General features: G+C 37.2%; 1 protein-coding gene across 5 annotated transcripts in view; it reads left to right on the forward strand.

Moving 5' to 3' along the window:
- Window positions 1-27681, forward strand: part of DENND1A (DENN domain containing 1A) — a 615092-nt gene that overhangs the window by 160091 nt on the left and 427320 nt on the right. For all 5 annotated transcript variants that reach the window (XM_058302406.2, XM_058302408.2, XM_058302405.2 and 2 more), the window contains exon 3: window positions 14008-14051. In XM_058302406.2, the coding sequence (XP_058158389.1) occupies window positions 14008-14051 (44 nt within the window). The remainder of the gene's footprint in view (window positions 1-14007; window positions 14052-27681) is intronic.

The raw sequence follows: 27681 nt of genomic DNA on the forward strand, positions 1-27681 counted from the left end.
AAATAAGTAAATATATAGTGTGTTGGGTGGTGAAATATGCTAAGGAGAAAAATAATACAGGAAGAGAGAATAAGGAATGGTGAGGATAGGGAAATTTTAATTTTAAATAAGGTAGTCAGGGACGACCGCACTGGGCAACTAACTTGTGAATAAAGACCTGCTAGTCACATGATTCATTCCTTCATATATGTCTGGTAGAGGGAACAACAAGGACAAAGCATGATGTGGAAAACATAACTTGCATGTTTGAGGACCTTGTGGGGGCATGTTGGTGAGAGTGTGATATACTTAGTAAATAATACTCAGTTTAGTGTGAACCTTAGTAAGGGGTCCATGGTTTTCAACTGACTGGCAAAGGGGCCGTGGAACAAAAAAGGTTAAGAACCCCTCCTGCTGAGGATCAGGGGCAGAAGGAGAAACCTGTTAGGGTGGTTTTGTTGTAATCCAGGTGGCTTAAACTAAATTGGTAGCAGTGGAGATAGAGAGAAATGGTCATTTTGAAGATTTAGTTGACAGGATTGGCTGACAGACTGGATGAAATGTGGGAGACAGATTAGGAGTTCAGTTTTGGACATATTAAATTTGAGATGTCATTTAGATGTCCAAGTGGAGGCATAGAGTAGACAGTTAGATAAATGAGTCTATAGTTTGGGGGAGAAGTCTGAACTGGAGAAATAAATTTAAAGCTGACACTGCATATTTGTATTTAAAGTGATGAGACTAAATGAGACCAGCAAAGGAGCACATGGAGAAAGAAAAGTGTGTAGGTCCAGGGACTAAGTTCTAGGGCCCTTCAGAGGGAGAAGTCAGCAAGGAACCTGAGGAGAAGCTGTGAGGCAGGAGAACAGGAAGCTTTGGAAGCCACATCAAGAAAATGTTTCAGGGGAAACGGATTTGGCCCAGTGGTTAGGGCATCCGTCTACCACATGGGAGGTCTGCGGTTTAAACCCCGGGCCTCCTTGACCCGAGTGGAGCTTGGCCCATGAGCAGTGCTGATGCGCACAAGGAGTGCCCTGCCATGCAGGGGTGTCCCCCGGGTAGGTGAGCCCCATGCGCAAGGAGTGCGCCCCGTAAGGAGAGCTGCCCAGTGTGAAAGAAAGTACAGCCTGCCCAGGAATGGCGCCGCACACACGGAGAGCTGACACAACAAGATGATGCAGCAAAAAGAAACACAGATTCCCGTGCCGCTGACAACAACAGAAGCGGACAAAGAAGACGCAGCAAATAGACACAGAGAACAGACAACCAGGGTGTGGGGGAGAAGGGGAGAGAAATAAATAAATCTTTAAAAAAAAAATGTTTCAGGGAGGAAGAAGCAATCAAGGGTGTCTAAATCCTGTGGATAGGCTAAGTAAGATGAGGACTGGTGTTAGTGTGAGAATTGATGTTAGCTGTAAGAAGGTCATTAGTGTGGCCGCTTGGTACAAGAGTAATGCCAGAGGTGTGGTGGGGGGTACAAGCTTGCGTGCCATAGGTTTGAGAGAAACTGGGAAGAGAGGAAATTTTGAAGTATTTACTATAAAGAGGAGAGAAAAGGGGTGGTAGCTTGTCAGGGGGTAGGCTTGAACTTTTAAAAAAATTTTGCAAAAATAAATGCATGCTTTTGTGTGCTGATGGGAAAGATTCAGTAGAGAGATAAAATTAATAAAATGGGAGAATTGGTGGAGTAATCTCTGAGTCAGCAAGACAGGAGGGGATCCTATTTCATGAGTGGGGAATGGACAGTTCTTTATAGTAACAGGAGGAAGGCAGAGTCTATGAGGTCAGAGAAGATAGATGGGTAAAGAGTGGTGACAAGGGACATGTGGGAATTCTCTTCTGATTGCTTCAGTTTTCTCAATATAGTGGCAAATAAGGCAATTCATGGTGATTCAAGGTAGAGGAGATTGAAAGTTTGAGGGGAGAGGAGAAATTATGAAGTAGTCACCGAGGAAGTGAAAGAGTGAATGAATTAAGGAAAATGTGGTCAAATTTCTGAGTTCGCTGAAGATTCACTTAAGTTAATAGTCATGAATGGAAAATGAGACTGATCAGCAAAGTTTTATGTTTTTCTTCAGCCACAGTTACCTGCAGGGGTGCAATGGGTAGTTTGATTTAATAAGGATTGTAGCTTTGCCAAGTGAGGATGGCAAAGTAATAGAGGCATACAGGGGTTGAGGATGTATGTAAAGGAATTGTTATTAACAATAGAATTTAAGCTGGGTAAGGAAGATAGTGTAGACCTGAGGAAAATGGACAGTGAAAAGACTGTAGAGCGTATGTCCCTGTAGGATTGTAGAATGTTTGGAGTTGGAGTAGTTCAGGGAGTGGACTAGAAAGAGAGGTGGTCGACTATGATTGGAGACTGGGATGCTTGAAATTGGGATTATGGAGGGGGGTTGTAGTTATGGGCAATGGAAGAGTTTAAGGTATGACTGTAGGAATGAGTAGCTTAGGTTGGGTAGAGGACAAGACCATTGGTGAGGAGGAGGGCAAGGAATCGAGAGTTCAGGGCTTTGGAAGGGTCATCTTCCACTTGGTAGGAGTAGTGTTTTTAGTGAGTGGCAGTGCACAAGAATCTGCAAGTTTCAAGAATAAGGGGTAACCCTGGGATTAATAGGTGACTACAGTGGAGCCAAGTTAGTGGGGGTATAGTTTGGTGACCTGAGGATAAAATCTGAGATTTTGGAGATTAAGGAGGGGAATTGGTCTGAAAGTGCCAATGAGTAACATAGGCCACCTACCTGCTTCCAGGTAAGTGAGAGAAAGGGTGTCAAGAGGAAGCATCCACCACTTGAGAGGGCTGCAGAGAAAGCCAGCATTTGACTGTTGTAAGGATTTTGCAATTGACTGATCATGAGCTCCATAAAGCAAGTAAAGAGTTTCTTGAGTTGGGTAGGAAGGCAAATGAGCGTGCCAGTTTCACTGTTCCTTTGCCAGCTTCATTTAGAACTTGTTGGAGAAAATGGTTTCTTGTCCTTTTAATTTTTAAAAATGCTAGTGTGATTAATTCATATAGGAATATACAATTGACCTCATTTATGAATTGGCCTGTTTTGAAAGGGTCTGATTCTGATAGTGGGAAGAGGAGAAAAACGAGCAGATCATATTAAGTTTTGTCGGAAAGTGAATTTGAACAGCTGCCTAGATTTGGAAGGAGTTGGTCTTAATACCCAGATTTAAGAATTTTAGTCTGTTGTGACAGTTTTATAACTTTAAGATCTTGAAACATGGTAAGAGTGGCATAGGATGTGTAGACACTTTTTCTCTGAAGGGAAGGGCTAGGTGGCCATGGCTTATTTCCACAGGAGAGAGAGAGGCAGGATTTTGGTATAAGATGTCTTCTGGTTGACAAGCATAGTATGTTTTACTTGCAGGGCTTTCAGCTTTATCTATGCAGTGTATGCTAGTTTGACATTAGCATTAGGGTTTTCTGTGTAAAGGTTTAGAGGTACTAGGAAATATTTTCTTAGGTAGGAAAACATTTTCTGTATGTTCTTAGTTACTGTTTAACAATGGATTTTTCATAGATGATACAAGATAACCTCTAGCCTTCAAAACTATTTAAGTTTTCAATATGAGTTTGTATTTTCAATATTATGTTTACTATTTGAGTGCTAGTTACTTTGGAGTTATTTTATTTATATCCCTAACTTGGCAAAGTAATTGAAATAGAGAAATTTGGAAAGCTCTCATTCATAATCTGCTAAGGCTTGTTTCATGACAATTTGTTTTAGTTATTTGTCCAGATGTATTCTTATTGTTAAGTCACAATAATGTCTAGAAGACTGGAAGGTGTAAATAAATAAAACCAAAAGAAAATACAGTATTGAATTCTTTGGTATCTGATGGATCCAGCCTGAATCCCAGCTCTGCTTCTTAACCCTGAGTTTGTTCTTAAGGAGCCTCATTTTTCTTATTTATAAAATAGGAATACATCTATTTAACTTGAGAGGGTTGTTATGGTTAAATAAGATAATATATTAAACACCTGTGGCAATATATGGACCACCTAGGCTTCAGTAAGTGATAGCTATGAGGGTATTATTATTATTACTGCAAAAATATTTAGTGGAACTCTGTTTCTGAAACCCAGTATACCAACTTAGAAAGCAGAGGAATTAGCAGGAAGGGTTTCAGTTTATACAAATATTCACTTCAGGGTTTCAGTGAATCTGGGAGAATCCCTAGTGCATTTGATGTTTACAGATCATTAGCAAACAGATGCCAGGAGGCAAATAAACTGTAGCTTAAGGATTTTGGAACCACTGACAATATAGAGAAAATCAGTTTCTGATGAAGTTATAATATCTCTGAGTAAATAGTAGAAGGCAAATGGGAAAATTTTAGTTGGATTTATAAAAGTTTATTTCAGGAACACATATATTTCCAATTTGAGGCACATCTATATGCCTGTCTGTAGCCATTTAATTTATAGTGTTTGCTTATTTCTCCAGTGGGGTTAATAATATAACAACAGCTAATATTTATTGCATGCTGCTACATGCTAATGTGAGTTTTAGGAAGCCTGTAGCATTCAAAGGCTTGTTTTCAGTTGGGTGTTTAGAGATTGGCCTTTTATCCACTTGGAGAGGTACTTAATGAGTTTGTTTTATTCTATTCTGTTTATTGTGTTATGCCCTAGATTTGTTGGGTATTTGTAACAGGCAAAACATTTGATAAGACAAAGCTAAATAAAACATGGGGCCTTGCCTCAAAAAATACCTACTCACTGAACTGTATATATTTTTTTATTTTTATTTTTTATTTTATTTTAAATTTATTTCTCTCTCCTTCCCCACCCCTCCCTTCCCATTTGTCTGCTCAGAGCCCATTCGCTGTGTATTCTGTGTCTGCTTGTATTCTTGTCAGCGGCACTGGGAAGCTGTGTCTCATTTTGTTGTGTTATCTTGCTGCGTCAGCTCTCCGTGTGTGTGCGATGCCATTCCTGAGCAGGCTGCACTTTTTTCGCACTGGGCGGCTTTCCTTATGGGGCACACTCCTTGCACGTGGGCCAGCTCATCACACGGGTCAGGAGGCCCTGGATTTGAACCTTGGACCTCCCCTGTGGTAGGCAGACACCCTATCCATTGGGCCAAATCCAGAAGGGGGTGTGTGGTATCATGGAATGAACCTTCCTCTAGTCTTGGGCCCTACACCTGATTTTGCCACTTCTGCCTGGAAACCTTCTTTATGTGCCAGGACTAGGCTAGATGTCCCTGTGCTCATCTCTAGTATAGCATTTATCAAGCCCTATGGTAATAGCTCGTTTAATTCTCTGCATTCTTCTTTAGGGTCAGACTGTAAACTCCTTGAGGGCAAGGACTATGACTTATTTATCAATGGGGCCAATCAAATCAGAGTATTTGTGCAGCGGCTTGCTCGGTCGGTAGAGGTGGGGTCTGGCTGTGGACGAGGGGTCGGTCCAGCTCTGGACGAGGGGTCGGTCCCGCTTGGGATGAGGGGTCGGTCCCACTTGGGACGAGGGGTCGGTCCGGCAGCAGACGAGGGATCGGTCTCACAAGGGGTTGCATGGTTCGGCTGACGGGGTCGCCCGGCAAAGCCCGGAGAAGCAGGCGATGAAGGGGTCGCCTGGAGAAGCAGGCGACGAACTGGGGACAAGGGAGGCCAGGCCCTTGTCGGGGGCTCTCAGGACTGGAGAGCGCACGGCAGAAGAACTACTGCGGAGACAAGGTAAACACGCAAGTCCACTTTATTGAGGGAGAGGCAACAGTTTTATAGGGGCTGGGGAAGGCTGATTGGTCGAAGCCACGCCCTGTTCTGATTGGTTGCTGGCGAAAGGTCAGTGGGCAGTACTGGATGGGGGAGGGGTGGCGGTTAGGGATTGGCTGTCGCTGTTGCTGGGGGAAGGGGCAGGGTTTAGGGATTGGTGGCTGCTGTTGCTGGGGTGGAGGGCAGACTTGAGTTTCCCGCCCACGCCTGGCTGTTGCTGCTGTCGGAGGGAGGGAAAAAGGGCAGACTGGATTTTTCTGTCCACGCCTGGCTGTTGCTGCTGTTGGGGGAAGGGAAAAGGGCAGACTGGATTTTTCCGCCCTGCGCCTGCGCAGGGAGAAAGAAGAAGAAGGGTGCCGCCCCACAAGGCATCGTGTGGCGCCATCCGGGAGGAGGGGCGGCCGTGGAAGCATGGCTGCCGAGAAGGGGAGACCCGAGGGCACTCTGCGCCCATGCCGAGCTTCCTTCAGGGGTGGCGGTGGGCCCGACCAACCACCCTATTATGGGGGCAGCGGTTTGGCCTGCCGTGGTTGCTCCCCCGCCAGGCCAGCAAACCACACTTCAGCCCGAGGGGTGACCGCATATTTGTACTGTGATGAATACTAATTTCCTAACTTTGGACATATAACCTATTGCATTCTTTAATTGTGATGAAATTGATTTGATAGTCTCAATATCATAGTTTTGTCATGGAGAGTAAATGAGAAGTTTTATATCAAAAGCCTATCACTGTGTCTGTTACATAGTAGGTACTCAATAAAAATTGTATTTGTATAAATAATAAATTATCTCTTTTCACCAAATTTGACAAAGGTGATATGTCTATTTATGAAGAACATACGCAGGGATGTCACATTTGTAATACATAAAGGCCACAACTGTCATTTGGGTAAACTCTAAAGTAATTATACATTTTGGAATAAAAATGTGATACTTATGTTACTCATTGGAAAAATTGCAATAAAATTGAATCCTAACTCATAGACAAATTAAATGGAAGCCTAAGATTGAAACCACTTTATAAAAAGTCAAGAAAACTTTCATCTATATATGTTATCTATCAATTTGATAGACTTTAGGAATGACTACAAACTTGGAATTACTTTTAGAAACTCTTTTAACACCATAGTAATGAACACCAAAAACTAAGATTTTCCATAGGGAAGAACATAAATATAAGTAAGCATATTCTTTTATCTTTTTTTTTTTCCTGTCCAGCATAGCTTCTCTTTTCCATTGTGCAGTTCCCTCTGGAATTTCATTTAGGTTTGCTTTTTGGGTTTATGTAGTGTAAATTTGAGCAAGAATCAGATTTATATTACTTTTGTAGATGAAGTTAGTTATGAAAAACAAAAAATTATCAGTAAATAGTGGCATTTGCTAGTCAAAATCAATCAGCATTCTCTAGAAAGAAAGATGAAACTCCCTAGATTTTACTGCATAATGTCAATGGGCTCATTATTTGTAGAGCAGCTGATGCATTTAGTACTTGTTGATTCACTTAATTGGTAACTGTGCTACTTTAGTAATTCCAACAACTGAAAACAATAGGTCAGTGTCTGCTGTTTATGCATAAATAGTCACATCAGAGTGGAATATGTCTGAAAGGCAGAATATGTTAGTTTGAGAAGGAATCTGGTACGTGAATGGTTCCATTGCTTGCCATACTGAGGTGGGTTGGCTCTCCTTTCCTGAATAATGCTGTTTGTGGTTTTATTATAGGTGTAGATGGTGAATTGTACCAATGTTGTCAGGCTGGCTGCTGTGAAATAATATATGAATATATTTTATGCCAGGCTTCAGGGGAAAAGGCTAGAATAGAACCATGGTTTAAAATCGGTGATGACTCAAAGTTTTTATGTCTTTTACAATCTTCATGCTTTAGAGCAAAAAATTAATACCTGGAATAGATTTTTTTTTTAAGTAATAAATTTCATTTGTACGTGGAAATGAATGTTTACTTAAAGTACATTGAATTTTTTTTTTTTTAATTAGTGAATTCGATTCCTTTTTAATTTTAGGGTAAAATCTGCATCTTGGAATCAGTAATTTTTTGGGGGGAATTGGTAATTTTAAAATTCAAATAATTTTAAAAAGGAAAGACAACATAAACCATTTTGATTCATTGTCAAGGAAAAGGAAAATGTGTTAGTGGCTTTTTACTGTGCAAAACGTTTTGAAACATTCCTTTCAAAATATTATATATTATTTTTAGTAATTAGACTTTAAGTATTTATCATAAATGAAATAATATACTAGAATATTGTATTTAATTAAAATGCTAAAGTAAATAATTCAGCTATTTTATAACATCACATAAATGAAGCTGAATTTCTGTAGCTGTAATCGGTTGTTAAAGCTTTTTATTAGTTTAGTCCAGTCCAGTTTATAATCTTATTATCAAGAAACTTTAATTCTGCATTGTATGAAAAATTATTTTCTTTTTGAGAGTTAAAAGAAAGTTTATTTCTGAGTATTTTTTGGGAAAGATTTGAGTTTGTCCTCAAAATGCACAACTTCTCAGTCTGTTTTTTGGGAGTCTACATTTTTAGTGTATACAATTTGAAAATACCATTAGTGAAAGAGCAGTGTTGTAGACTTTTATCCCATTTCCATCATATTCCCATCTTCTCATCTGGAAAATTAAATCTGGTTACTGCTTAGATTAACATTTATGGTTGTGGGGAGAGGAAGATAATACCTTAAACTTCATGAAATTGAACGAGATGATTTCATTCATAGCTAATTTTAAAGTCTCACTTTTAAAAGGGCAGGTTTTTGTAATTACAAGCTTTTAATGTGTCTCTTATTGATCGAAATATCCCAGAGATAATGACTGGATAAATTTTGTAGGTTTTAAGAGTCTTATTATCTAGCACGTTAAAAGTGAAAGCAGTGTAGATTCCTATGTTAGATGTTACATTTGCAGTTTATCTTAAGTTTCCTAAATGAACTCCAATTACAGAAGATAGTAACATTTGTTTAGTATCTTATACCTTTCATCCAAAGTAAAATCATTGTATTTTTCAATAATCAATTAAAAACATGTCATGCCTTGCCCTTTCAAATGGAGTCATGATGGAAAATAATTTCTTGTGGTCTGTGTACATACGTGTGTGTATGTGTACACATACTAGTTACTGATCTACAAATGAGCCCTCTTACATAACCATAGTACTTTTATGAATTATTTTGCATTTTTATTGTAAAAGATCTGTCTACCACATTTTCTAGGAACTTTAACCCTAAGGCAGAACTCAGGGTTTTGGGAGTCTGTGTAAAATAATTTACAGCACCTTTCCACTAAGTCTTGCTCAAACTCTTATTCTATTAATTAAACATACTGTGGCAAATATGGTATATCTTTAAGATTTAAAAGTATGTTATAGTAGGAGACTAGAAAACATGGATTATTGAGATTGAAGAAAATTTGCTTTGCTCTTTAAAAAAATTTTTTTTAAAGACAGGTTTGTTCTTATTCTCAATTTTTTTTTTTTTTTTTTAACCAGGGAGACGTAAGTCTTTTTTTAAAGCACATAGTCTGTACATCAATGAGATTGTGGAATGAAATGACTTTTTTAAATATAGAAAAGCTTACTGTGGCCTCCAGTGGAAGTGGTGCACACACATCTGTGTCTGTACAACCTCTTGATGGCCACGGTGCACCCACCGCATTGACATGATGTGAAGCCTTGTTTGAGTGCCACCTGCCTCTTCTAGGCCTATCTAGTTAAAAGATGTATGAACTCTATTAGACTTGTTGGCAACATATTTTAAATAGAATACTTTTCTTTGAAAAGAGTTTTTTTGGGAGATGATGCAATTGATTTTTAAGTTTATAAGAATCTATTACTTATATCAGGAGAAAATTGCTGAGAGAGAAGAATAAGGAAGCAGAATGTGCCATATAGAACCATATTATGTTCTTAATTTTCTGTCAGAGGGAAGAATCTTATGGAAAAAGCTTAATATATGCCGAAAATTCTATTCTTTTTGCCAAGCATTTAGCCTAAGCAAATTGTTATTTTCTTCCATGTTGTACTCTCATCCTACAAATTTTTGTGTTGCAAGTTAGCTCTTTGGTGACGCTGCATTTGGTGGTAAGAGCATAAATGTTAGAAGGTGTTTGAAACATTAGCAATTATTACATTGGTGGTGGATAAATAAATAGATACATAAATATTAGACCGATGCACAGTTTTCCAGTGTATGTTATTTTCCATATAAAGATATAGAACATTTCATGAAATGTTCCCAGACCATTTAAAACTCAAAGAAATGCAGCTGACGCAATGAAATACATAGAGTACTTGTAAAAACATACAGACACGCAAGTGGACTGCTGCCAGACAGAAAATTTAAAGGCGGTTTGCTTAACTGCAGGGTGCTAGGTTTCGTACATGTGCCATGCTGAACCTGTTAGTAAGACGGGTGTTGTGTTGCTTGAGAAAAGCAGATTGTATTTGGACCTTTTTAACTCAGATATTTCCAATGTCGATTTTTTTGGTGACATGGCATTATGATCAACTCAGTGTAAAAAAAGGGGATTTCAGCCTACTGAAGATAGGCATTTTAAGAAAATCTATGCAAATTATTTTTGGGTTTTGTGTTAAGTTTTACAAACTGGCTTTCATAGATTTATTAACTATAAGGCTGGATCTCTGAGCTAATTGGATGGAACTTTTATTTTATTTTATTTTATTTTAAATTTTTTTATTTTTTATTGACTTTGTAATAATATTACATTAAAAATATATATGTGAGGTCCCATTCAACCCCACCCCCCCACCCCCCCTCTCCCCCCCCCCAACAACACTCGTTCCCATCATCATGACACATCCATTGGATTTGGTAAGTACATCTTTGGGCACCTCTGCACCTCATATACATTGGTTCACATCATGGCCCATACTCTCCTCTATTCCATCATGTAGGCCCTGTGAGGATTTACAATGTCCGGTGATTACCTCTGAAGCACCATCCAGGGCAGCTCCATGTCCCGAAGACGCCTCCACCTCTCATCTCTTCCTGCCTTTCCCCATACCCTTTGTCCATTATGTCCACTTTTCCCAATCCAATGCCACCTCTTCTATGTGGACACTGGATTGGTTGTGTCCATTGCACCTTTATGTCAAGAGGAGGCTCAGATTCCACCTGGATGCTGGATGCAATCCTCCCATTTTCAGTTGTAATCACTCTAGGCTCCATGGTGAACTTTTATAGGTTGGACTTTGGTTTTAAAATGCATTGAATTTTTTTTTTTTAATATTGTTTTAGAGAGTGTTAAGAACCCATGCAATTTGCTTTTTGTGAACCTGGGAAGCCAAGAAAGGAAATAAAAAGTTTTATGTTTGGGTCCTAGTAAATAATAATATATGCATGTGTTTTTTAAAATCTGGAATCTCATTTTAGAGATGGCCTTAGAATATTGAAGGAGTTTAGCTGATGGTATTTCTTAAGTTGCCCACCATTGAGGCAGTGTTTACAATATTACGGTTTGAATGGCATTCATCTTGGCATTTGATGGTCATCTTTGTCTTCAGTGTGTTGACAATAGTTTGATTTTTCTTTTCATCCATGTTTCCTTCTCTTTTTTTGATTCTATTATGTTGCAACTATGACTAAAATACATGTTGAAAATGACAAGTTTCTTGTTAATATGTTTGGTTAAAGACATACTGACATTTTAAAAACCTTTCTTCTCCCAGTTATAAACGAGAATTTTTATTTTTTTAATTGAAGAATACAAATTTTGGTTTCTGATGTTCATCCCTTCACAAAATAGTCATAGAAATATAGTCTTTGGTTTTATTTCCCTTTATTTCCATCTGTATTTTGGTATTCCCAAGAAATGCAAGCTTCTGCAAGAAAGAGGATATGATACTGAAGATTTATATGTGGGTTGCTTCTGTATGAAGTTTGGTGGTTGAAGAGTAAGTAATAATCACATGACAGTTGGAAGAAAAAGAATAAGACCTTATTTCATGACTTTCCCAACTTGTTTTACAGTATCTCTTAGTGGCTTAGAGCTGCATCCCCCCTCCCCCTAGTCTCTGGACTAAATTTGAACTTGTTTGTGTATGTTTTAGGAAGTAAGCCTCTGTCCCTTTCTTTTAGCCTTCTATAGCTCACTTTTAGAGTTTTGGTGGGTAGCAGGCTCTTGCTTTGCCTCATGCTGGCTAGTGCTTCTCTATAGGTCTAGTGTTTTTCATGCAACACTGTTAGCCTCCTCTGGCCTCCTGTCTCAAGAGGGCGGGGTTCTCATGTGATTTCAGCCCCATAAACTAGAGACGAGCATTAGCTACTTTATCTAGCCTGCTAGGGCAGCTCTGCACAGTACTGCATGGGACATTGGTCCAGGATTCTGTTGGTCATGGTCAGGACGTGCCATTGGTTCCTTCTCAGTGGCTGAAGATGAGGGTAAAAAAAGAAATTGATCCCCAGGTTTTAAGCTAATCAAAAGATACTGCAAGAGCCAAAATAGTCTGCAGATAGTTTCACCTTTTTTTGAGAAGCTGTGCTTTTGTCAGGACCTTTTGAATTTTAATACTTTTGTTATTAGAGTCTTGGGTTTTAAAAAATAACATTTATTTATTTATTCAAAAAAGATTTATTTATTTATTTGCACCCCCCCAACCCTGGTTGTCTGTTCTCTGTCTATTTGCTGTATCTTCTTTGTCCGCCTCTGTTGTTGTCAGCGGCATGGTAATCTGTGTTTCTTTTTGTTGCGTCTTCTTTTTGTGTCAGTTCTCCGTGTGTGTGGCACCATTCCTGGGCAGGCTGCACTTTCTTTTTGCGCTGGGCGGCTCTCCTTATGGGCACGCTCCTTGCGCATGGTGCTCCCCTACGTGGGGGGACACCCCTGCGTGGCACGGCACTCCTTGCGTGCATCAGTCCTGCGCATGGGCCAGCTCCACACAGGTCAAGGAGACCTGGGGTTTGAACCATGGGCCTCCCATGTGGTAGACAAATACCCTAACCACTGGCCCAAGTCCGCCGCCCCATTGATTTTATTTATTTATTTATTTTTTCATTTTAAAAACTTTATTCACTTCCCATTGACTTTAATGACTTGAAAACATTTCTGGGATTTAAATGTAGTATGTGAGTACTCCCTTAGTTTTCTCTCCTGATTTTTCACTGAAGAAGAGTTATCTGCATTTTTTATATTATCGTTTAGAGAGCTTTAACTTTAACATAGATTTACTTTCACAGAGATGCAGATTGGTATTTTAGTATATTTTAAAGATAGGTATCAAAAGTGAGTAGTGTATATTGTGTCACTCTTAGAGGGGAGACCCCAAATATTGCTTTTCCATAAGCCCTCTGCATCGATACATGATTTCCCAGACAGATATTATTCTGATCACTCTCTTTAATGTGTCTCTGAGGAACCACATCTTTTTATTAGAAAAGATTGAATGTTTTCCTAATCGATAGCAAATGGGATGCTAATAGCTTTTAATTAGTACACTTCTCTATTGACTAACAGACAATGGAATTGGATTATCTTGGAATTATGATTTAAGAATCAAGTGACACCTTTAGTAATTCCATTTTAAATAGGTGGTCATTAAACTATGTATATTTTTATACATAGTTTCCAAGCAAGTCTAATTATGTCAGTCAGAGCATTATTTCTTTTTTTTTTTTTCGTATTGTTCAACTTGATCTAGACAGAACATTATTTCATATGTCATGATAATTTATTTACACTGACAAGTTATCAGTATACTGTTTGGTTCTGTTTTGAAGAAAACTTCATCTAGGTTTGCCTGTATTTTCAAAAGAATTCATAAGCATTTTGAGGAGGCTATTTTATTTTTAAAAGCAATGAATTTTTCATTCATTCTCTGAAAAAATTTGTCTTTCACTCCCCCTACTCCAAATCTGAACCAGTTGTTTAAGGAGGTTTATCAAGCCCACATCTGTAACTATACAGAGGAGGGAGGCTTCTGATGAAAGAAAAAAAAGTCAAAGCAGGTTTAAGACTAATTTTCTCTGGAAAAATATATTGATGGCAATTTGCAACTGGCAAGATTTTTGCATTAGTTAATAGTCTAAAGTTAACAGTAGCATCAGGTCTTTAAAATTTTTCTTTTTTATATTTCTGGAGGAGGGTAATGGGAGTGCCTTGCCGAGTCCTTCCTTGTGCTCATCAACATAGCAGCCTCAGCTGCCCCCCTTGGATCCCCTGCCAGGGCTGCTATCATCTTCTGATCAAATATTAATGTGTGATCCTCTGCTTGCTCACTAATCCAAAGCCAATTAATATTATCTGTCAATTATTTACAGATCCTGAGGTGCAGAGGCAATTCCCGGAGGACTACAGTGACCAGGTTCGGAATGCGTAATTAATTTTTTACATGACAAAATTTATTTCAGAGTTGTTCAACATATTATTACTGTTCTTTTTACTGAAAGAGATAAATGAATTTTCAGAAGGCAAGAGAAGCAGTAATCAGGAACCAAAGACAAAAGTAAAACATGTTGAAGAAGAATGGAGAATGTTGGTGCTAGATTTGGGGTGTTACTTTTGGGAGGAAAATGCACAGAAAGTGAGGAAGGCAATTTCCACAGATTTTACTTTTTACTTTGAAGTATGTTACTGTCTGCAATTCATTAGGAAATCCTCTTTGGCTTGCCTATAAACTTTTTTCTTTAAATGATTCTTAAGCAGAAAAAACAGGGTAACCAAGAAAAAAAAAAAAGGGAGGAGGAGAAGTGAGTTTGGTAATTTCCTGGAATTTGAAAAATACTATGAAACTATATGTTTTGGTAGTACATGAAGGAGACAGTACATATGCTGGAGTGGTCTGTAAGGTGAGAGTGGTTCTGATAATGATGGCGAAAGTTAAGATTGGGCATTTGGTCCTGCTATCTTCGGTATCCTGCTTTCTGCAAGCATAGAGTAGAGTAAAGGGAACTATTTTACTCACAAAATAGTGCTGAAGTTCTGATGTTTCTCTACTCTTTATAATTATATCCAGGTTATGCATTTGGGATTCCAGTCTCTATCTTGAGAAATATTAAAGATGTTTTGTACCTTTTTCTGGCACCTTACATTTTTAATTCAGATATGCAATTTGGTAGGCTTTTAAAAGCAATTTGGAAATAAAACCATCCTTAATTAAAACTAAATAAACAGCTTTTATAAAACCTTTCATCTGTGGTATAATGTACACAATAAAACATGTTTCTGAGTATGTTCTTTTAATTTTGTCAATTAAAAAAAAAGACTTTGAGTACAAGTACAATGGAATAGAAATATCTGGTACAGTGGTAACACCTTTGCAGTGTAGCCTGCTGTACAGAGAACAAGGCATCTGATACATCTTTATGAATACAGGAGACATAATGTGACCAGGAATACAACTGGATAATCAGTATAATGAGATGCTTTGTAATGAGATTTTATTGTACATGAACCCAAGAGAACTGATATGGTTTGCTTTGTTCCTGATCTCAAGACTTTTAAATAGAATTTTAAAAAATATTAAAATCTTCCCACTTTATCTCTTGGTTCCACTTCCATGAGGAAAGTTAATTTTTTGTCTTGCCTTAAGTTGCTATGAGATTGAGCTCTTTGAATTTAAACTATATAACCCAAGGATTATAGTACCTTTTAAATGAATGAATTATTTTCCTTTAAACAATGTCTAAATGGTAGAAAAATATCTTAATTTTTAGAATAGACTTGAGGCCATAGCTCTTAAAAAAAATCATTCTTCTGAAGCCTTATGACTAGGTAAATAAAAACGTTTTGTTGTATCATTTTAATTATCCAGTGAGAGAAGATTTTGCAGAAGAAACCTTAAAATACCATACTTTAAACATGGCTTCTTTACCTTATCTGAATTTTTTTTTATTGATTTCTTTAGTATAACTTTTTAAAATGGCCTGGATAATAAGTTAATTAAAAAATTTAGTCAATATAAAGTAAAAACAAATAAAATATGTCATTTGTAATTTCATTATTCAGATAATCATTGTGATGATTGGATGTTTATCTTTGTGTTTCTTCCTTGTACATATATGTTTATAGGGAGTATAGGTTGTATATGTGTATATATACATGCACTATACATACATATGTGTATGTGTAGAGAAATAAAGACTATAATTAATTTAGTTATTGCATATGGAGTGCAATTTGCTGACTAGATGTTATATTATGAACTTAGTTCTCTTTACTGGTTAATAAATGGTCTTTAAGCATCTCTTATATTAAAGTTAGAAAAATTAGTATTATAGTAGGAACCCCCAAATAACAATCACTTTAGCAATTTAAAAAGTTTTCATAGGATCTTGATATTTTATTTTTTGTTTAGATCAGTGACGTTGTTTTGAAATTTGGAGAATGATACTGACTAGATGTAAGATTATGCAAATGTGCACTTCACTGCCTTCTTAAGCATCTCTTCAAGCTTGACACATGAGGTTTTCCCTTCTCCATATATATAACCCAAGAATTGATGAATGAGAGATTTACCTTGTTTTAGGAGAAGTTATTTCCAAATTCCTAGAAATTTATTTGAAAGTTGTGGCTGCTGGCAAAGGAAATGAGACCTGCATATTCTTTATTTTCCTTTTTATCCTTTGGGTTCTAATTTTATGTTTTTTCTTCTTAGAGTATGTTGAATTAAACCATTATCTTTCATCTTGGTATACTATTATAAAGGAATTCTTAGAAATATTTCTGTTACATATAGACATTAAATGCTAAATGTGTGCTTAACCTAGACAAGATTTCAAGTATTAAAACATTTGTGATGTAATCAAGGAACATTTGAGATAAATCAAACAGAGTATAGACTTTTTACCCATACACATGCACACACACAATTCCCCTCCAGTTTTTCTCCTCATTCACCTAAACTACCAGTGCTTGTTTTAACATATAGTGTATTTCCCATGTACTAGCACACTTGATCAGAGAAGCTTGCTGCTGCTAGATGTTTTATTCTGTGTGTTCTTTGTACCTTACAGTAAAAGAATCTGTCACAAATTATTGTGGCTCACTGCTTTAGAAACTGAGAAAAAAGGGAGGTTAGATTGACATCTGTGACTGAATAATGATGACCAGCCTTTTGGCTCTCCTTGAGCCACAAAGCTAGCACTGCCTTTAGAGTGGAAAAAGAAGTAAGAAGAAAGGGGAGGGATAAAAGAGAGTTACAAATCTGTGGTCCTGGAGATGTATTACTGTTGGGCCAGTTGTCTGTGTGGTATGATAATCCATTTTGATCTTCTCTGTCTTAATTGTCTGCTAAAGACAAATGGGCAGTAAAAGTTCATCAGTTTCATCTTTTTGCTTCTTGTTTTAGAAGCAGAATAAATGATCCATCACTACAGAAGAAGCCTTTCTTTCTGACACGGAAGTAATGCAGACCCAACACGTTTTATTAAAATGTTTTCCCCTCATTATTTCAGTCCTCTCAGCTCTGATAGATCTTACTGTTTCATAAAAAATGTAATCTGAAATGTAAATAAGGGTCTTGATGCAGAAGGAAGAAGTAATGAGCAGCCTGAGCCACATTTTAGGACTCTTGATTGTAATTACTGACAAAGTGAATTCTCTGTGCCCCATTTTTTCCCTCAAGTTGTCTGTGACACTCTCAGACCACAATGACATCTATGGTTTAAAACCATTAAATCATTGTAGCACTCAATATTTCATTTAAAAACTGGTAAGCCTGCTATCTTTAAACCTGAAAGTACAAGCTTCATTAATTCTTGAAAGACATGCAGTGCCTGTATATTTTTTTAAAAGAAAAAACAACAAAAAGGCAAAAGCAAGATCTTTTCAGAGTTCATATTATTTATTCATCTGCTATTGTTTAATGTCTTGCTAGTTTAAATACTAAAGCATCAACATTGGAATAGGATCCCCACTTGAAAAGGAGTCCATAATTAAAAAAAAAAATCTTCTAACAATTTTCTAATGAAATTTACTTAAACTATATATCTCATAAATGTAAATAGTCCAAAAGATTTTTTTTTAGGTTTAAGATTACTGAATTACAGATATAATTTTAGAGTTACTTTGCATTTTTTTGGTAGCTTGAATCAGATTGTTTCCAATTTCTTATAGGTAATGTACCGTTTAAGAAAACCCTGTCCAATAGAAAGTTTTTTTGCAAAAGAAGGATAAAATCACAATAATCATTTCTTCCATTTCTAGAAATGCTTTCTCAAAGATATCAGTGTGTCAATCTGCCATTAATAATAGGAAAACAAAATGTGAATATCTTTCCCTGATGAAAATAGCCTCATACTTAATTAAGTGGATTTATAATAATTGTATTGTTTTTACTGTATTCATTCATAATTATGGAAATAATTGGTAAAACTTTACTTATTGTGATTAGTGCTGATTTAATGAATACTAATTGAATTAAGATTGAAAAGCATAGTTAAATTAACATGTTAGCAAATTATGATCACCACTGTCATCAGAATCCCATCCTTGTGTTCAAAACATTATATGATTTTCAGACTAAGAAAAAGAGCCTTTAGTAATTATAATACGTAGTATAGGTTAATTTGGAATAAAGATAGTGTAACCTATCAGAGCAAAGATTTCCATAAATAGTCTTGTAATGTGTCAAGTATAATAGGTATTACACATACTATGTTAAAACAGTAGTTATAATACAATTATATCTTGTACTAAAATATGTAGAATTAATAATTTGTTTTCACAATTGCACTTTTTATAGCCTGTTTGTTCCAAGGGTAGCAATTAGAATTGAATGTGCTAGAATTTGTTTCTCCAGGGCACTCGTCTATATCTTGATGAAATATAGCAAGTATCTTAGAACTCTTTACAGAGAGGTCTGAGTACCCTCTGCATATTCAGATTGCTGATTTAAGTTGCAGGTAATGCTTCTTTTCACTGGCACTGAAGCAGAGGTTATAATGAAACCAACAATCTTTATGCATTTATAGAAACTATAAAACTTTATGGAAATCTTTATATAGAAACTAACAGTGTTTCTTGTACAAGCTCCATAAGCAATGTAGAAACGTGGTACATTGGGAAAATGTACCCTTTCTTTTATGGTTTTATATGGCCTGTGTGATTTCAGAATTTCACTATAGGCAATTAAGCAAATTATAAAAACATACATCACCTATATACTAAAAAGGAACAAAAATATCTTGCATAACTAGGCTAGTTGTGATGGAAACTGGCATTTCTGAGTTGCGTGTAATTGCTTAAATATGGAGTTTTCATCTGTTCACACCTCAGGTATACGCTAAAGAAAACATTTCTTAAGCTCACAGTTATTCACAATATAACCTCTATAAATCAATTGGAAGATTCTGATTAGAAAGACAATAGAGATAATATTTAATCAAAACTTGTTCCTTGTTTATTGTAGGTTTGTCTCATTTTTTTGGTAGGCATATATGTATGAAAACTTTCATGTTATTTTCTTTTAAATCTTAATAAACCAGGGGCTAAACATTTCTATTGTAAAACTTCTTCATACTCTGTTTCATGAAAGAATACTATTTAATAAGAAAATTATAGCTATAATCCACAGTTCCTAAATTTTTTGTTACTATGAAAGGAATTTCCATTGTACCAATGTTGTATAATAAGAAGCACATGTATAAAGAGTTTACACAAAATGGAACAAATTATACAATTTGATTTTCCCCATTATTATTAGGCAAAGAAACATAAGCAGCAGTGTACCTGGTGTGTGTAAAATGTGATACTGATTCCACAGAGGGCTCTGTTAGTCTTTTTGTAGTGGCTTGTTTAAGCCTAGACTCTCCAAATTAGAATTAAGACTTTGGGTTTGTGGTCCTTTGGGCCTTGCATTTACCAAGTTTACAAAAACTGGAATTGGACCTGGCTGTATCCCATTTCTCTTGGAATCTTTTGAGCTTTCTTGCTTTTTCCATTCTTTACTAAAGTGGGACCTGTCATGATTCCAACCTACTCATATCGTCTATTCAAATTGGATCCACTTTAAATGGTTGAGATCAGATTTGATCCTGGAAACTTTTTATGACACTGTACATCATGGAACAGAATTTGTCAAATTCATTAGAATTCCATCCAAAGCATTTTATGTAAGGGTCAGATGGATCACATTTTAAAATGGTTCCACAATCTGGTTTTAAAAAGGCTAAATTATAGTTACAAGTACCCACATTTCCTGATTTTCTGATATTGATGGCAGAAAGTCTGGGAGACTAGATTTGATTTTGTGCCTTGAGTAAGAGATTGATAAGCATAGTGCCTGCCGATTGTGAGCAAAGTACTGTATCAGGTAATGAGGAGAGAGAAGTAGTAGGTCCCATTTTCCCCCAAAGTATCTTACTGCCTAGTAGACTACAATGTAATGCATGTCTAGGGTCTTTGTGGTTTGTAAGCCAATGCATGGCCAGAACACCTGAAATAACAAATGTCTCTGAAAACTAGAACCTTAGGGTAGTGATGTCACAATGTAATCACAATCTTGGAGTTATTTATTCTTTGTGATTTAAGCTGTAGAAGTTAGCAGAGTTAACAAGGATGGTACAAAGAAACCCAGGTGGAAAGTGTTGGAGTTGCCCCTAAAGAAGACCGTCTTTTAGGCTTGTTTTAGATGTGTGCTTTTCTAAGTCACTGTTCATTCATGGGTTTTTAGAATTCTTCCTCAAAAAGACCAGTTTGCATATTTCTTAAGTAACTTGGCAGTCTGAGAATATAGGTGAAAATATAATTTTTTTTTTCTCATCCACAGATATAAACTCCCAATCTCTTCAGACCCTAAAACTGGGGAGGTGGTTGTTAGCATAATAGCAACAAAGCCCCCTGCTGAAGTAGGTTTCTTCAAGTGGCGCTTCAGTACTTCGGATTGCCACTGAATGTAGCCATTTTGATAGCCTGCATTACAGATTTCTAAAGGATTCATTGCTAGATTGCAGATGTATAAATGTATCCCAGATTAAACATCTGCTTCTTTGTATATGTTTAAAAGTGTCTTGTTGATGATTGGCTAGTTTAAATGTTTTTTTTTTTTTAATATAACCTCATAGATGGGTTAAAAATCTTAAAAAGTAATGTATCATTTGTTTTGCCTCTTATTTTCTTCTTTGTTATTGTGAGTCAAATTAACCACCTTGGACAAAATCAGATTGCTGTTTTTAATGTGTTTGGCAATGAAAAACCACTTTGTATGTAAAAGGTGCTTTTCTATAATATCCATATCCAGTTTTTCACCATTATCAGAAAAGGATGAATTTAAGAATATGATTTGGAGTAGACTGGCTTCTTAAATGAAAATATTTCAAACCCTTAAACATTTAGTCAAACTCAAAAGAAAAATGGAAACATTTTCAGATTTAAGGCTCTTCTAAGTTAAAAATTTCTTCCCAGTTTGGTCACTCCCCAATTACTATAGTTATCTATAACTATGTAGTTCTTCTCAGGCTATTATAGCTCACTCCCTGGCTATTATAGTTATAAAGAACTCATTATAAAGACAATAAAACTTTTTGAGCCATTCTTTCTGAAAGTAAACCAACCTATAGCGCTATGCTGTGCTATCATTTACTTGAAGCTGACTCCAAGAAATGTAATTATGCAACCCTTACTAATATATTCTTTTTTTTTAATTGTTCCCATTTTATTTTTTAAAAATTTATTTCTCTTCCCTTCCCCCAACCCCAGTTGTCTGCTCTCTGTGTCCATTCACTGTGTGTTCTTCTGTGACTGCTTCTATCCTTATCAGTGGCACCAGGAATCTGTTTCTTTTTGTTGCGTCATCTTGTGTCAGCTCTCCATGTATGCAGCGCCATTCCTGGGCAGGCTGCACTTTCTTTCACACTGGGCGGCTCTCCTTACTGGGCGCAGTCCTTGCGCATGGGGGTCCCCTATGCGGGGGACACCCCTGCGTGGCAGGGTACTCCTTGCGCACATCAGCACTGCATGTGGGCCAGCTCCACATGGGTCAAGGAGGCCCGGGGTTTGAACTGCAAACTTCCCATGTGGTAGGCAGGTGCCCTATCCATTGGGCCAAGTCCACTTCTCTAATATATTCTTATTAGAAATGCTCTCCTTTTTTCCTGGCTCCAATAAACCCCACTGAATTTTAGGTATCCATGAATACTATTGGATGGTCTTGTTTCTAGGTCAGTGATTCTAGAGTCTAGACCAGTGCTTTTAACTAAGTGAACTATGTCTGCTTTTAAGAGTTATTATCTTTAACCTCATGTAATCAGTTCCTGTGGCTCATTGGATGCACCTATAAGTCTGCAGTTATCAAGTCCTATTAATGATCCCTCCTAAATTGTTCTCCAGTATGTCCTATTCTATTTCCCACTGCATTCAGACTCTCAGCTTCTCTCTTGTGAACACTTCTAGTGGTGTACAGCCTAATGAGCTTTGCAATCACTATCCTCCATAAGATGACTAGAGAAATCTTTCCAAAACCCAAATCAAATCACACTATTGCACTTTAGTCAAAACTCTTGATGGTTCCCTCATGCCTTTAAGATCATGTCCAAATTTCTTAACTTGGATTTAAAGCCCATCACCATCTGATCTTGACCTCACCTACTTTCACTTATAATCTAGATATAGAATACCTCATCATTTCCCAACATACCTTGCACTTCTCTTTCTCTGTATTTTTGCTGAACCTGTTTTTATGGCTGGAATACTCTCCTCCTTTTTGTCCCCCCAATATACTTCTGTTCATCCTTACAGGCTGAGCTTGTAGCATTTTCTCTGTGAAACTTGTTACCTTTCCTTAGTGCTTGGAGGGCTTGGAACATTCGCTCCTTCCATTGTATTGTTCGTATGTCTGTCTCTGTCAGTCTGTGAGGTTTTCAAGGACAGAAACGGCTATCATCAATATTAGAGGTCCCTCTTAGCACCTAGGACAAATTAGGGCCCCAGTGAGTAATTACGAATGAATGAAGTATGTGTTCACAGACATAATTTCCAAGGAGTTAAGGTTTCAGAAAGGAGAGTGCAGAAACAAGATGGTAATAAATAAGAGCATGGACTTGGGAGCCAGGCTACTTGGGTTTGAATCTCGGCTATGTAATTTGCTTGGATTTACCTCTGGGATTTCATTTCCTTACCCGTAAATTAGAGATAATGATAATACGAACCTCATAGAATTGTTGCAAGGGTTAAGTGATTTGAAATGTGTAAAGTACTTAGAACAATTCCTGATGTCTAAAAATAACCAATAATTATGTACTGCCTACTAATGTCAGGGATAGATTTAAGGTAAATGGGTAACCATTTGTGGTATCTTTGTTTTATCAGATTTTAAAGTCATATATGATAACTTTTGCCTGATTCCATGAAGAATTCTGGAAAATCATCCCCTCCCACGCCTGTACTATTCCAGAGCAAAATTTAGAGAAGTTGCAATGATAAGAGAGTATTTTGTCAAGTAAAGAAGAAATGCAAAAAGAAAAAGAAGAAATACAACCAGAAATAGTGTCTGAATATTTATGTTCTAAAATGTACTGAAAGGGAAGCGGATTTGGCCCAATGGATAGGGCATCCGCCTACCACATGGGAGGTCCAAGGTTCAAAGCCAGGGCCTCCTGACTGTGTGATGAGCTGGCCCACACAGTGCTGATGCGTGCAAGGAATGCCATGCTACGCAGAGGTGTCCCCCGCATAGGGAAGCCCCACGCGCAAGGAGTGCGCCCTGTACGGAGAGCCACCCAGCGTGAAAAAAGTGTAGCCTGCCCATGAGTGGTGCCACACACAGAGTGCTAATGCAGCAAGATGACGCAATCAACAAAAAAACAAGACACAGATGATGGGTGCTGCTGACAAGAAAACAGGCGGACACAAGAACACAGTGAATAAACACAGAGAACAGAGAATGGAGTGGGGGGGGGGCAGAGAAGGGGAGAGAAATAAATTAAAAAATAAAATCTTAAAAAAATGTACTGAAATATAAAAACACTTTAAATGGCGATGAAGGGATTTCAGATAACTTTATTTCTTTTATTTCAACTGTGAAATCTATATGTTGAGACTTTCCATGTAATAAAACCTCAGAAATTTAGTAACCAGTCCTACTGTTCTTGTAAATTAGCCCTTTTGGTCGCATACACTACTTTATATTACTGTGTTAACTTTAATTTTTAAAATATTTGTATGCAGTATCGTGAAGATTCCTCCAGCTATCATAATTTCAAATTCTCTAATTTTGATCACTTTCACATTTCAAATGTGATATAATATAAAGACTGCATCAAAAATCTCAAATGTTAAATGTGTGAATGCTAAGGGCTTTTTGTATTTGCTCTATATAAAGTTTTTGATCAACCAGTGAGGGAATTAGTTCAGTGCCTACACTTGTTTGTATCTCTTTAAACTTTTAAAGCACTGTAGTCTATTTTTAAAGAGCAAATAAATTTTTGAAAAGGAAAAAATAAAGACCAGCCTGCAGGCTTATATACATGTGTACGCATGTAGTAGATGGAAGTTGGTGGGTAGAAATGAAAATATATTTATAAAATAATTGAGATAATCTTTTAAAGAAAATTGAGCTTATCACAGATCATTTTCTTACATATCAGCCTTGTGTAGTATAATGTTGTTTCATGCTGCCTTTATCCCTGTAATATTCTTATCTAGCCTATTTGTCTAGCAAATACTGACTCATCTTTCAAAATCTAGCTCAAATGTCACCTCCTATGAGGAGCTTTTTTCATCCCCTGGGTAGACATGACAGAGCCTTCCTTTTACCTTGACTTTCTCTATGAGAAAGTCTAAAATACTTTTTCACATGTACTTGTTTACATGCCCTCTCCCTGCTCTAGGCAGAAAGTTCGGAATCCTTATCTGCTTCATGCCCCCGTCTCTAGGATATGGTACTGTGCATGGATGTTATTGGCTAAATATTTGATAAATATAATAAATGACCAAATAGTGTTCACACCATGGTCTTTAGTCTCAGAATTTGAATGGCTAGGACAAACCAAAACATACATTTATTGAATCCCAGCTTACCTAGCAGAGGCTTAATCAGAGGCATTTAAGGTTCTTTTATTTGGATCCATTTTGAACATGAAGTCTCTTTTCTGTAGCATCTAGTTTTAGAAGTGCAAACTGTAAGTTGTCGAGAACATTATTTTTATCAGAGAACTCGTTCAATCTGCCAGATACTTATCATTCCTTGGAGATCTATAACCCCCTGGCAAATAGAATATTATTTTTGAATTTTTAAGTGTATTTGTTACAATATACAAATTTAACTAAAAATACTTTTCATTATTCATGTCTCACTTATTTCTTTACAAATGTCATGCTCCACCCTCCCCCCACCCCCCCAATATAGTCCAAGTGTTTTTTTGGGTGTGTTTGGTTAAAAGAAGAATTAGTTTGAAAGTAAATGTCCCTGTGTTACATGAGGGTTTTTAGCATGAGATTTGGCTTTGGATATGTCACTTTGGACCTCATTTTCTTCATCTGTAAAACCATGTAGGATTGGCAGGAGCAATAGTATAATGTATATAAAATTACCTGAATTATTCTAATATGGTAAATGTCTTCTCACATAGCATGAAGAAAATGAAGCAAAGAAAAGGTTTTGCTGCTTCCATGTAATTGATGAAATCTGATACTGTATTTAAATTATAGAGTATAGCTAAGTCTCTAGTGTAGATAAAAAGCCTAGAATCAAGAGTTAAAAGCTAACTCTTCTAACACCACTCCCCAGTCTCCCATCATAAAGACAAAACAACTTCGTTTGTTCTTTCATTACCCTCCAGATAAGGCACAGTTTTCCCTCTAAGATTCTGGTGACTGTAGCATCCAACCTGTTATTACATAGGGATAATGGGCATGGTTGGGATGTTCTAGGCAAACTGTTTGCCCTAAGACCTTTTAACAGATCAACAGGAATCTTGCACTCCATTGCTGCAGTTGGAATGTCAGGTGGGACAGAGGCTTTAGCTTTGTTCAGTATATAGGGCTACTTCTGATTAACTGTATGAGTATTTGTAACTGTGGAGATAGAATGCTGATCAAATAGCGATTGAGAATGAGAATCTCTCTTGACTATCTCACTTGTCAGTAAAGCAACAACTGAGGCCTATGAGAAGAGCTTGAGCTTAGAGGATTGATAAACTGGATTTGAATCTGTTAGCTCTTCCTTTTACTGCCTATTTCCAGTTAAGCACGATTACCTCCCTAGTCTACCTGGAACTAATTTACCCAGCTCTCAAGGTTCAGTTTATCTATAAGAATATCTTAATATTCTTTAACATGGTATCTACATAAGATTGATAGGATCAGTTGAGCATATATTAAGCTTCTGGCACAGGACTTTGCACTTAGTATCTGCTTTGTTAGTTCCCTTCCATTTGTCATTTAACCCCCTGCAGAGGAGTATACGAGAGAGCAAGGCTGAACAGTTTAGCTTCATAATCAGAAAAAATGTAAGTTAGACACTTTTAATTACATGCACAATTCTTATGATACTGGATAAATGCATAAATGGTAAACCTGTGACAGAAATGACTACTATTATAGTTATACAAACTTTAGTAGTTTTTGCTATTTTCATTTTCTATGTCAAGAATAAATATTAACCCTAAAATTTGATTCTCTGGTACATTCAAGCATGTACTTTGACCCATATGGTCTCATTGCTTCATATGTGGATTAAACAAGAAGGCATATATTTGCCAGAGACCTGGGAGTCATCCTTCTACCCCTCTCTCTTTCTCACCCCCCACCTCCGAGCCAGCCTTTCTAATTATTTCTCTTGTTTGCCCACTCTTCTTCTCCACCCTGGTACCCTCCTCCAAGATGTAGTCATTTCTCCTTTGGGAGATGTTCCCATGTTCACTAGGTCCAGTTCCCCTTCACCTCTACCCTTATCCACTCTCACACAGCTGTTAAGGTATTTTCAAAGTGTAAAGCTGATCATGTCACCTCCCCAATTAAAATCCTTCAACTGTTCCCTATTGCTCTAAAGAAAAGACAGCTCTTTTAAAAGGTCTCCAAAGTCCTCTGGGTCTGGCCCCTGCCAATCTCTCCAATCTCTCTCCTTCTTTCCTCCTCAATCTTACTTTGCCTTCCCTATCCTCACCTTGGTCCCTTCTGCCACAAAGCTTTCCTACAGGCTATTTTCTGTGCCTCTTAGGCTTTCCCTTCCCCTACCTATTTCACTCTTATTCACTCTTCAGAAAAATAAAAAAGCTTATAGACTGTTAGCATCATTCTTGGCAGTAGTAAATGCTTAGTTAATGCTATTTTTTCCCCTTTTAAATTCTCCAGGCTGTTATCCAATCACTTTTTCAACAATGTTGTTTCACTGGATGTTTCTTGTGTGCCACGTATTCTACTAGACACTGGCAATGGATATAATCCCTACCTTTTTAGTCAGTGTGGTGGGAGACAGACTCTAAATATATTTTAATTCCAAGATGCACATTTTTTTCATAATCTAACAAATCTGAAATTGGGGTTCATCTTAATAGCCAATGATAGGGAAACGGACTTTGGCCCAGTGGTTAGGGCGTCTGTCTACCATATGGGAGGTCCGCGGTTCAAACCCCGGGCCTCCTTGACCCGTGTGGAGCTGGCCATGCGCAGTGCTGATGCGCGCAAGGAGTGCCGTGCCACGCAAGGGTGTCCCCCGCGTGGGGGAGCCCCACGCGCAAGGGGTGCGCCCGTGAGGAAAGCCGCCCAGCGTGAAAAGAAAGAGCAGCCTGCCCAGGAATGGCGCCGCCCACACTTCCCGTGCCGCTGACAACAGAAGCGGACAAAGAAACAAGACGCACCAAATAGACACCAAGAACAGACAACCAGGGGAGGGGGGGGGATTAAATAAATAAATAAATCTTAAAAAAAAAAAAAGCCAATGATATATCCTTATATCCTTTCATTTGCAGTGTTTTTTTCTTAGTGGTACTTAAAATAGTTTTATAGTTAATGCTTCTTAGAGTCAATGATGTATATATATTATATATAGTAGATTA

Source organism: Dasypus novemcinctus, chromosome 8 (genome assembly GCF_030445035.2).
Source record: "Dasypus novemcinctus isolate mDasNov1 chromosome 8, mDasNov1.1.hap2, whole genome shotgun sequence".
In the NCBI taxonomy this organism is placed as follows: Eukaryota; Metazoa; Chordata; class Mammalia; order Cingulata; family Dasypodidae; genus Dasypus; species Dasypus novemcinctus.